This window comes from Cynocephalus volans, chromosome 5, assembly GCF_027409185.1.
Source record: "Cynocephalus volans isolate mCynVol1 chromosome 5, mCynVol1.pri, whole genome shotgun sequence".
In the NCBI taxonomy this organism is placed as follows: Eukaryota; Metazoa; Chordata; class Mammalia; order Dermoptera; family Cynocephalidae; genus Cynocephalus; species Cynocephalus volans.
The window spans coordinates 12,426,099-12,439,185 of NC_084464.1; the positions used below are offsets into that span (position 1 = coordinate 12,426,099).

The 13,087-nt window shown below is 37.9% G+C and overlaps 1 protein-coding gene and 1 pseudogene across 1 annotated transcript in view; one reads left to right on the top strand and one right to left on the bottom strand.

Moving 5' to 3' along the window:
- The window catches only part of LOC134378885 (uncharacterized), a 311,104-nt gene extending 307,838 nt beyond the window's left edge, over positions 1–3,266 (top strand). Inside the window, 1 exon segment of the mRNA XM_063098198.1 lies at positions 3,155–3,266. Within this exon segment, the coding sequence (XP_062954268.1) occupies positions 3,155–3,266 (112 nt within the window).
- A 6,719-nt stretch (positions 3,267–9,985) lies between these two features.
- LOC134378657 (heterogeneous nuclear ribonucleoprotein M-like) lies at positions 9,986–11,929 on the bottom strand (annotated as a pseudogene).
- Between the last annotated feature and the right edge of the window lie 1,158 nt (positions 11,930–13,087).

The window sequence follows — 13,087 nt, forward strand, 5'->3', positions numbered from 1 at the left end:
ATGGATGTCACCACTGAACACCAGCTCTGCATAGCCTGAAAGATCCTTGTCTGTTTCTGCAGAATCATCTTCTCATCACACTGTCTGGCACTGATGCAGTGCTATTTCATGCTTGCATTCTATTAGTTCATAATCATCAGATACTAACACTGCGGTGGCAGGGGCCTGGGTGGCTAGTCAAGTTCTCAGTGGCTTCAGCCTCAGCTATGCAGTGTGCCAGAACTAGTTTTCCTCCAAAAAAAAATTTTGATTCTGACAGTTTTTGCCTATTTTTGTTGTTACTATTGCTTTTATGTAGAGGTAGAATTAGGAGTTTCTTACTCTGCCTTTTTTACTGATACCCCATGTTATTTCTTAAAGATAGATTCAAACTAGGTCAAATAGAATTTAAAAGGATAGATGTTTATGTGTATGTATGTCTGTAATGTGTGTGTACATCTGTGTGTGTGTGTGCATGTATCCAAATTGCCCTCCAGAAATATGAACAAATGTATAACTGCTACTGCAATGAAAGAAAAGGTTACTCAGCATTTTGATAGCATTTTTGGCTATAGCCACACTAATTGCATTTTGTGTAACTTAGTCATGTAATGCTATGTATGAAATATGAAACCACATGGACATCATAGTTCACTGTCCCTCTCTGCCTTCGAAAGATGTTACATGATTAAGTTGGGGTTTTTTTGCTTATTTTCAAAACATGGCACATTTAAGTTTATCATAAGATCTAAATTGTCTGTAATATTTGTTTTCTAGCAACATTTCTTCCCATTAATCAATAAAATCCATAAAATAGAATAAGTATGACTGTAATATTATCAGCTTTTTTTTAGTACATGTCATTTGAGATAAATGACTACACAGATCAATTAAAGTGAAAAGTTTTCATATCTCTTTATAAACACAGTGTAGTAGTTGGACAGTGAACTGTCTTGCAGAGTTAACTTAGAAGTGACAACAAATAAGTTTCTTTAGCAACTAAAATTGTGGCTAGTTCTATTTTTATTCCCTCTTCCCCAAACCTAACTATATTTGTTAATTTGATGTATATCACATGTACATACAAGTCATTTTATATAAGTGCATTTTTGATACATTATGGTGGCAGCTTTGATGAAGAGAAGGGAAATAGCTCTAATTGTGGGTGCAAATTAGGAGAACCAGGGTATCTCAGAAGGCCACGTGCTGCTGGACCCTGCTGGTGTGCAGCCAGGTAGAGAAATGCCTTCAGGTAATTAGTTCAGATTACTGGGAAGTTCTCAAGTCGCCACTGAACAAAACCACTTCTACTTCCACTTCCTGTCCTACCCAAGCACTTTAAGAACCTACCCAAGGTTCTTTAAGGAATTTGTATTAATAAGAAGATACTATTGAATAAGGAGACATCCCAACAATTTATTTCCTAGAAGATAAAGTGATGAGTGAGGTTATTACTCTGCATCTGATTCTCAACAACAAAGGAAATTTGTAAGTGATAAGAAGCTTAGGGGAAAGTGACCTGATTTTGGAACTCATGATTCTGGTGAAGGTTGAGTGCCATCCAATTTGATATTCAAAATGTATATTTCAAAAGTTCAGAGAAGAATTGGGATAAGGGACCCGAAAGGGCAGATATCTCAAGAGGCATGGGAAGAGATCTAGGATTGTAATTCTGACTTGCATTTTTAGGCAGTCTTGATAAGAAAAGAGAGAAGACATCTAACCAAATGTGGTACTGGGCGGGTTGTTTCCCGAGAGACTTAGGATTTAAAAGATCATATGCAAAGAAGTAGAAAGAAAGGTATATAAAGAGAATAAATGTAAGAGATAGAAAAGAATAACAGGGATGCAAATATTGGAAAAGGACTACATAATTTAAGGCATCAGTTGGAGAAGTGGGCTCTGGCAAGAGAGATCAACAGGGCAGGAAAAATCAGTGTCCAAGGATATCTGCTTTCCTGTTTTTCTCACCTGTATTTAGTTGTATATGTCAAACACCTAGACTGTTTCTTCTTAATCACAAAGGATATTTATTAACTCATATAAACGGGAATTACGATAGCTATTCTGATGGAATGGCTAAATTCGGAAGCTCAAGGATATTATCAAATCTTGTGTTTCTTTTTTTTTTTTTTTTTCATCTATGTTTGCTTCATTCTTGAGAATGTTTCTTTCACACTATAGCATTGCTCCAGGCTTTTCTTATCCTTACTATTCACTGTCTTGGAAGGATACTTTCTTTTCCTTACATTTCAATTAATGCCTTTTTTCTACATTTGCCCACCCTGGAGAGAGGCTGGCTGCAAGATTTATGACGGGGGAGTAGTTATAGAAAGAAAAAATGGCTTTGTAACCAAAGAAGATCTTGTCAGATAAGCAGATGTCCTCTTTGGTATGCAGAGAAATACACTCAATTTGCCAATTTATACTTAGATGTGGCTCTCTGCCTTTCTCATCTGGATGGCCTTTAGTTCAAGAGGTCGTAAGTTCTGGGGAAAAACAATCCTTCAGCAGAATGCTTGGAAATGTTAGATACCTCCAAGAAGTAGAAGAGACATATGAAGTCAGTGAAATTCGTGATTATTATAAACAGTCCAGGGTTAAACCCAAACTGTGTGTGACAAGTGAAACAGGATGTTGGCATGGCTGCTCGTCGTGTTCAAGGATAATTAGTCTTGTATATACAGAAAGCTTCTCTAGGGACAATGAGTTCCTACTAAAAGGAATGTTGTCCTGTGTTTTCTCCCTTTGTTTCCTATCAATTGCATCAAACAAAAGTTATTAAAGGCGATAGAGAAAATCCCAGTCTTGTTATGGATTTTGGCATTTTGGGTTTCGATAGAATTAGAAAAATTCACTTCTTGAACATTTTCATTGTTATGATCCTGTACTCTATTATTACTAAAGATATTTATACAAATATTACTTTATATTTTTGGTAGGGTTGTTATAAAATTATCATAAAGGTCAGAAGTGGAACTGAAGCATGAAACCTAAATTATAAGCTTTCATTAAACCGTGGAATTTGCATAATAATATGGCATTTCAGGGGATTTCCAAGTTACAATTTTTCCAGGGGAAAAGTATGAAAAAAATAACAGCTTTTGTTCATTTCACCTAATATTTCTTTGAAACATGGTAAATTCATATGTGCCCATTTTATCACTGCTTTTCCGGTGTTTGGTGATGTCAGTGGCTTAAAGTTTGTCCACAGTGAAGTGATCACAGCTATTCCGGAGCACACACGTGAGATGGACACGATATTGGGAGATTCCTTTGATCATTAAAATGAAAAGGTGTTTTTTTTCTGTTGATTTAATATTTAATTCATTTTTATATATGAGTGCTTCAACCAGGGAGTCCCGAGAGCTATTTCCTTCTTCTTGTATTCCTAAGTCTCCACTACAGTGCACAAGTCGTGGTGAGATGACCAAATTCAACTTCCTTTCCAAGCCCACTGCCTTATAGTAGGTAGTCGACTCAAAATTGATAGCAGGTATTGGAAACAGCAGCTAGAAGTCATGATCATTGCAAATAAGTTTTCAGAGAGAAGAGAGATCCCCTTCATCTTTGTTAGCTTAGAGAGAGAGACTTGGCTACTCTGGAATTTGAAGAGAGAGCGGATGCCTTCTTAGCATTCTTTGACACTAGTATTCTCACATGTCGAAAAAATAAGGGGAATGACTGGAAGATGGTAAGACCAAGTCTAAATAAATTCTTGAAAAACTTCAAGAAAAAAATGAAAACAAAAATTAAATAACAACAACAAAAACATCAGTCATTTAAATGACTGGTTTCATTGGTTTGCAGAGTATATGTTTTAAATTCTAAAATAACAACCAAGCCCAAACTGAATGGCTCAGATTGGGGATCTCTGTATTCACTTAAACTCTTTCTAAAGGGATCAAAGTAGCGCACCCCCTTTCCAGTCCTTACACAGTCCCTTTTCTTCTTTATTCCCTTACTTTCCTCTCTTTCAGCTGAAGGTTTAAAGGAAAAGGATTGGATCATGAATGGACAATGAACCATCAGAGGGTTGATGGGTCATAGTAAATCCTGCATCATTAAGAATCCTTTGTCCTCACTATACAGGAATAAATACAGTGGATGTCTAGGCCCTCTGGTCTCCCTCTGCACATTAAAGGAAGTGTGAGCAAATATTGTTTTAGCCACATCTCTCAAACAGCAGACTGTGTTTATTAGAGGAGTCAAATTGATACCTATAATTACAAAACATATGAAATGTATCCAATCCTGGTGATTTTCCAATTCCCACTTTAATCTCTGTTTAACTTTTATGATGCCACCAGTCTGAAATAAGAAGTTTTCATTAGGATGACATGAGGCGTTCCCTGTCTTGGCAGAAATTAGCATCTAAATATACATAGAAATATAGACAGAATTATACTGTCTGTATTTTTTATCTTCTATGGATATTATTGAAGGCTAATCAACATATAGTCGTATCTCTGTCAACAGATCTCAACTTTACACAAACTAATAAACATTCTAAACGTATTAAAATGGCATCCTCTCTCTCTTCAAATTCCGGAGTAGCCCAGGCTCTCTCTAAGCTAACAAAGATGAAGGTGATTTCTAGTCTGTCTGAAAACATATTTGCAATGATCATGACTTCTAGGTGTTGTTTCCAATACCCGTTATCAACTTTTAGTTGAAATGACAACACCTGCTCACCCCAGGCAACTAGAATCTTCCTTCAGATATTTAAATGTCATTATCACTGACTTCCTTTCTTCCTCACCTCCACTCTTGCAAATGTAATTACCCATAGCTCTGATCACCTAATATTTACCTCCACTTTTACTTAACAGCTTTGTATGCTAATTACATACTTTTGCTTTTCCCATTAGCACACGTGTTACCTGTGGACAGAGAATTTTTAAATGAATCCACCTAGTATCAGAACTTGGAATAGTGCTTGGTAATCTGCAGGGGATTCAGTAAACATTTGCCGTGGGAAATAGAGGTGGAAATAGGGTCAGGTCTATATTGTGCTCTCATTTACAGAATGAAGAGGGCCAAGCAAACAGATTTTAAAAAGTAGGGACATATATATTAAAATAAATTTTATAATAGATCTGTAACCAGCAGAAAAGTTTCTGAGATGAAATAAATGTATACATGTAAGTAGATTTCTGCATCTTAAGCTGTATTTCACTAAAATATTAGCTCAATTTGATAAATCACAGTTAAGTTGAAAAAGTGCTATGGTACTTAGCCTCCACTTACTCAACCGAATTAATATAAATACCTGGCAGTTTTGTAGGTCTGTCACTTCTATTTATACTTCCCTCTCTAACTTCTAAGCTCTGTGAGGGCAGGGATCACTGCTTTATTCACATATCTCCCCAGTTTCCTGATACTGTACTTTGAACTAATAAGTGCTCAGTCCATTTTTGTTGGATGAAAGAATAAAAAGATAGCCAGATTTCACTTAAATTTATAAGTAATGTGCTATATGACCATGAACTGAATGAATAACACAGAGATCATCAATCAATCAATCGATACTTTTTCTTTTTTGTGTTTCCTTTAGGAAATTGGTGGCCCCAATGGAAAGATGAGTATAATTAAGAAAAGCAATATTTTCTGCCCCCTCAAGGATGCCCCTGGCCACAGTATATTTCCTAATCCAAGGCATCTTCTACTACATGATTGCAAAGCATGAGTTGTTCAATATTTTAAAATACAAGTCTGAAGAGTGTTTTGCTGCTGCTATTGTTTTATATTTGCTTTCCCTGACATTGAACCTACCTTACTGAAAGCATTAAGTATTAAGTAATAGATTCAACATTTGAATGTGTCTAAAGCTTTAATGACGTTATATGTATACATAGGTGTGTGGTGGGTAGACATTTACCAGCATGTTTTTTCATGAATTCTCCCTTCTTGTTGAAAAGAACCTTTCTAATATTCACGCGCTCAGTGCTGTAACACAGTCCAAGGTTGAAATAAGATTTGGATACTGTCTACATCTGAAGTAAACACTACACTTGAGTTGGCATTGAAAGAACCTATTTATTTTGATGGTTTTTGGATGTACATGTATGGTTAGGTTCTCAAGGACAATAAAGAAAAAATGAACTTTTTATGCTTATAATCAATTTATCTCATTTCCTGTGGCCCTTTGTGAAATAAAAATAATGATATTGTGGATAAGGAGAGATGGTGGAAGTCTCTGTCAACAGATGCTCTGCAGGTGCTGAGTTCTACTGTGAGAGGCATCAGTGTGACGTCCTGTTAGGAGAGTACAGCTATTTATTCACAGTGCAAAGTATTATTTCAAAATTCAAGATAGGTTTCTGGGGGACTGTATATCTGTTAATTCAGTCATCAGTCTTTTTCAGTTTATTCAGGATCATTTATAATGCTAACATTATTTTTAAAGGATCTATTAGTAAAACAATAGCCATAAATGCAAGCATATATTCTCAGTGACTCCATTGATAATGTCATCCCTAGTATTACAGTAAGTTACTGATCGACTTGTCATTCAGCTGATACTTTTTCTCATAAAAAGATAATGCACCATGTAAAATATGCTTATAGTTGAAAACTGTAAACAAAAAATAATTTTCTAATAGACCATTTTTGCTAGTCCCTACCATGCTCTTATTGCTTAAATATATTATCCATTTGGTATTCAATTGTATTAAGGAATGAAAATATACATAAGATGGAATTAAAAATTTAAATGCTTGCTGTAAATTTAAAAGTGAACTCTATTAAATGTTGCTTGTATTATATTCAGTGACAACAGATGGATTACACTAAGTGTCAGTTCAGCAAGTGGATGACAAATGAGTGATCTTCATCCCTCAGTTAAATATGGTGCTAAGTGGTATGTGCTAGCATTAAAAGCAAATTGCTTATTACTTCAATAATCACAGCATGAGAGTATTGTGTTGGAAGGTGTATTTCCAGTCTTCTTTGGTCCTCAGTTTTGTTAAATAAAGCAACTGATAACGCTTGGAAAAGCAGAAGAAAAGGCCTTGATGGCATCACGGCATTTCCATTCCACAAGTGCTTATTCAGATGTTTCCAAAATGGTCTTTTCTTTATATTTCAGTTATGAAGAATTTACAAATACACAGGCACACTATTTATGTGTACATATACATGCATATGAACATATACATATGCACAAGTGCATCTGGTCCAGCCAGCCTGTATGTGAGGCACAAATCCCTTCATTACAGCTGGCCGTAGAGCTTAATCTTAAACACCTCTAGAGATGGGAAAAGTCACCATTCCAAGTGAGAAACCATAAGACTAGGAGATCCTCCCAATAGTTTGAAAACAGCGGCTGCTGGGTTTAATATCCATGTGAGAACCTGCTATGTTAATATAGCAGCAAAGAGCCTTGGCAAATGGTAGGTTCCAACTAAATAGTTGGTGATTGAGCGAAATAAAGTAAGCCTGGTCTTTTTAAAAATCCATATCCTTGTCTTTTGAATACAGTGCATTTTACACAGATTTTCCTATTTGTAATGGGTGAAGAGTTGAGGAGGTGGGGAGAGCAGATATAGTCAGGGGTGAGGAAGGTAGCCCTGGGTCCTCCCTCCAGGCATCCAGGAAATTTCCATTGCCCACAAAAGAAAAAGAAAAAAAAATATTCTTTTTACATACTCTACCAATGTCTTCAGTGCTTTAAATATGGCCATATATATATATAATATATTACATATTATACATATTATATATATATATATATATATAATACAGTGAAACATTGGTTTTGTGACATAAACACAGGGATCTGTTGGATGGAGGATCTGTTTGATTTTGGACATTTGCAGCTACCAGGATAGTTTGGAATTTAGAGTCCCTTCTCTTATTGATTTTCTTAATCTCTTGAGACCCCAGAAGGAACAGGAATTCTTTCCCCAAATTGTATAAATTCCTTAAGTTTAACCTCCTCAGTATCTGGGTCAAAATAGGAACTCAGTAATTACATAAATGGGTGAACGGATGAATGAATGGAGAAATGAATGAGATAGCACAGCACAGTGGTTAAGAGCTGGGGCTCTGGAGTTGGAGCCAGGATGACATCCTGCAGTATGGCTCACTAGCCATGTGACTTGGACAGGTTATTCAGCCTCACCGAGAGATGTCGAGCAGTATTTGCTTGTCCACGGATGTAATTAAGTATGTATATGTCATTTCAGGATTACAGGATTGGTGAGAACATTGGCAATATCTAAATATCTCATGCACTCTGTCCACTCTACCCCAGAAAAAAGGTTGTCTCACATTGGGGCTCCTGGGTCCTTAGCTGACCATGAGGGATGTGAGAGCTACATGGCCAGAAGGGGAGCTTAAAAGGGTATCAGCTGTGCTCCAAGGGACAGATTACTATGAGCTAAGGCACCAAAGATTCTTTTTCTTCTGAAAGTGATTTTATACTTTCAGTTCACCTTCTCCTTGGATGGTCTTTGTTGCCCTGGTTTTGTTCTTCAACTACTTTTATACTCAGTGTGAGGAGGTAGCATGATTTTCTTAACAGTTCCCTCTGTGAAGGCACCTGAGTGGTTTCAACCAACCTCTCAAATGGCATTTTATCGGTATCTGCATCATGGAGCTGTTGTGAGGATTAACAGAGATGGTGAAGGGAATGTGTTGCCTAGTGTGATTGGCCAGGCAAGCTAATGAGTGCAAGGAGGAAAGAAAGACAAGGAAAGAAAAAAGAAGAAAGGGGTCAGGAGGAAAGAAGTGATGGAAGGACGGGAAAAAAAGAATGAAAGGACAAAAAGAATGTATTTCTAGAAGTAAGATTATTAAATCAATGGAGAGCACATTTAAAATTTTAATATGTACCAATTTTACTTAAATATTGTACCAGTTTCTATTTCAATTAGAAAAGGTGATTGAGATAAGCCCTTTTTCCAGAATATTGCCAGTAATTGAGATTAATAGTAAAAATATTTTCTCATTGAAAAGGGGAAAGATATTTAATTGGAAATGCTGTTTATTTTACATGATTCATGAAAATTTGTAGTTTTATTATTGGAACTCACCTTTTTATTGATTTATCATAGCTCTTTATATATTAAGTGCAGTAAAAACTTTATATATAGTATGTCACCAAATTAGGCCAAGATTGTCAATTGTATATATTTTGGCATAAAAAAGTTCTAAACTTTCATGTAGTTTAATTTGTAAATTTTTCTTTATTGCCTTAAGATGGTGTATTAAATAGTTGACCATTTCTCTGATGTTTTGAAAAGTCACTTTTATTATATATAATAAGCACATTTAGGTTTTTTAAAAAATTTTTCCTGGAATGTGTTGCTGTTCCACTGATTTACTGTATATTCCCATGCTAGTATTAGGCTTCTTTAGTTAGTGTAGCTCATAGATGAATCGGGGCATCCTAGACTAAACTGCATACTGTTAAGAAAGATTTGCTGGGAACACAGGCAGAATGAGTGAAGAGAAAGAAACACAACATGAAGAGGAATATTGGACCTAGGTAATGGATACACGAGAATTCATTAGATTTTTTTTTTTTTTTTTTTTACTTTTGAGTATGTTTAACATTTTTTATAATAAGTTAATATGGTCATATGACAATATATATGGAACAGGTATGATGTAATATTATATATCTATTAAAGTTACATTTTCAAATAATAAGTGATGACATGAGGAACATTAAAAATATGATATAGGTGAAAAGGGTGGGATACATATACTGTGATCCCAATGATTTTTTGTTGTTGTTTTCAGGAACTGATATTTGTTATCAAGTCATATTTGATGTCAACAAGATGCCACAACTAAAAATAAAAACTGTGCACATTGCAATCTCAATGCAAACAGTCAAATGGAACCCCAGTCATTAAAAAAGCAATTCAAATCACCCCAAAAAGCAACTGAAATTTTTACACATCTTCATCCATCCAGCCAATGAATTAAAATGGTTAACAAGAAAATATACAAATTCAGAAGTCTGGTATCGATCCTGTTTTAAAAAGGCAACTGCTTAAGCATTTCTATCGATTAACATTAAACTCTCAGCCACTCGGCTTCATGGCGTTGATCAGCCGGCAGGCTCTCTCAGCCACTGCTGGCAACTCAGACGTAACCGCACTGCACCCCTTGGACCGCCCGTTCTCCATCTTGATGTTGGTGTACAGCACATGGCCGCATTCGCTGAATTTGACCTTTAGCATCTTCCATGTAAAATTGAATGGGAGGTTTCTCACAAATATCTGGCAGGCCTTCCTGGCCACCCCCAGGAGCACGGCCTTCAGCTCTACCAAAGGAATCTGCGAAGCTTCCCCCAAAGTTGCCACGCTCCATCTCAATGGCGTGGCCAAAGCTGGCACTGCCACTGCCACTCATGCCGAGGCCCGTGGCAGGGCCCATGTGCTCCAGGCTGTTGCTGCCCATTTGTTCCCGGCCCATGCACTGGAGACTGCTGGCACCCATGTGCTCCAGGCCAGCTCCCATGCCTGTGGCCACCACGCGCTCCATGCTGAGGCCCATGTGCTGGACACCAGAGTCCATGCACTCAATGGTCTGGCCCACATGGTTGATGGGCCTGGCCATGTGCTTGAGGATGAAGCACATGCAGGCACTTATGCACTCCATGCCAAAGCCAGTGCACCCCATGGTCTGGCCCATGTACTCAATGCTGGATGCCACGTGGTCAAGTCCCAGGAGGCCCACACACTTGATGCTGGAGCCCACACGATCTATGCCATGGCCCAGGCCTCTGCCCACGTGCTCCATGCCAGCACCTCCAATGTGGTCAATGCTGGGGCCCATCCTCTCAATCCCGGGGATGCTGCCTCCACCTCCACTGTTTATTCAGCCTATATTCATTCCAGATCCACATCGACCCATCTTTCCATACACCTCCAAAGGGTCCCTCCATGCCTCCCATTTTATTTATTCCAAATCCTGTGCCTTCCCTTCCCATTCCTGCAGGCCCTATGTTTCCCATTTCAATGCCTTTATTCAGATGATTGGCATCGATAGGCTGCCTTCCTGGTCCTAACCCCATGCCAATACCACCAGGCCGATGGGGGAAGTCGTTGTGGATGCTCTGGAGGGAAAAAAAATGACCTGTTGGCAATGCCCTCTCATCCATTTTGACATGCATTTGTCTATCAAATAGCAGTTGGCCATTAAACATAGATACAGCTTGCACAGCCTCTGTGGACTGTTCAAAAGTAACAATGCCTATTCCATGACTTTTTCCATCTTTATCCTCAAGAATGTCTCCTCGGACCACCACACCAGCCATGCTAAATACTTCCCTCAGTTTCTTCCAGCCAACTTTCCAATCCAGATTTGCTACGAATCTTGTACTTCCAAGTCTTCCAGCCTGAAATACAAGGAAAATCTCATTTGGGATGTTAGGATTATTTAGGTCACTGGTGGGATATTAATCATTCCTGGGCCACCTGGTCCCATCCCCATCCCACCAGCCACAGCCATCACCTTCTGCATCACTTTCCTGGCACGTTCACTGTCAGGGTCTTCTTGACTTCCAGTGGTCTTCCACTCAGGCTATGCTTGCTTAGAACTTCTGGAGCTTTATTCATGCTCTCTTCCATCTTGAATTCAACAACAGCACATCCCCTTGTCTGTCCTTCAGCGTCCATCAAGAGCTCCACATATGTCTCCTCACCAACTTTTTCTTTAACCAGGTCTTTAAGTGACTACCGTTTCACATCAAAAGGTATGTTTGTAATGAAGGCTCCATATCTTATAGTAGGATTGGCATATGGCTCAAAGTGATTGCCTCCTCTTTTTATGTTTTTCTCCCTTTTCTCATTTTGAGTAGGTCATTCTCTTTCACTCTTTGGGCCAGAGACCTGTTGCCACTCTGCAGGCCGGGCATGCCCCTCTTGTCCTCCGTTTTGATCTTCATCGTGGCCACCTTGGCCACTGCTTCGACCCCTGCCACCATTTTCTCTGCATCTGGGATTTGTGTCTGATCCCAATGATTAAAAATATATATTGTATAGAAAGAATTTGGAAGAACAAGTATAGATATGTTGATTGTAGCTATTTGTTGGTGGTGTGACTATACATTTCATAGTTTTATTTTCTTTCTAATATTCTATATTTTACATATTTTCTACTATGAGCTCATGAGTTTCCTGTAATCAGTGCTGAAACAAATGTAATTATAAGATCTAAAACCACTGAAGAAATAACAAAAGTATACATGATATCATCTCTAAAACTAAAATTTGTATTATATTTATCAATATTATCTACCAAAGAGGTGGCATTATCCACCAAAAGTGGCATTCTAGGAATATTTTAGAAGATGAAGGTTGTATGAAATAGGGACAGAAAGCTTTAAATAGCAGAGAAGATGAGATGAAAACACAACAGGATGAATATAAAGGAAGATGAATGGAGTAAGGAAAGATTACCTAAAAATGCAACTGCAAAGTTAAAAGGCATCTTTGGGCTTGAAAGGGCAGAGTTGATGCTGCAGAAAATCAAATCGTGTTGATTCTGTGCATTCCTCTTTGCTGTCTCCCACCTCCTGTCTTTCTAACTCACTCTAGAACCTGACTGTGCAGTCCATCTCCAACTCCCCATCATGGACTCTCCATGGATCACCTTTTCCTCAGTTCATTCCTTTTCGTGCTCATCCTCCTTATCCCGCTCAGTTTCCACAGTCAACCACCATCCACACTCCCTTGCTTACACCTTCTGCTTGCCTCTCTCTCATCTCTCATTTCCTCTTATTACTTGGTGAAACCACAGCCCTAGTTGAATCCACCTGTTTTGTGCCTACACCTATGCAATTAAATGCAGCTGGAGAAAAAGAGATACTGGCACTAGCTACTCTTACTTTAAATTAATGACAATAGACCTCAATAGGTCTTTAACCCCTCCTGGTAATCGTATTACATTTTCCTATGTCATTCACCCTTCCACTGTCCTAAATGATGATATCACATTTTATTGTCTCCTCCAAAACTTGCAACACATCTTTCCTTAGTGCTGTGAATTGAATGTCTTCCCAAAACTCATTGAAGCTTGACCTCCATTGTAACAGTGGGAAGTGCCATTATAGTATTTGAAAGGTGGGTCCTTTAAGAGGTGATTAGAT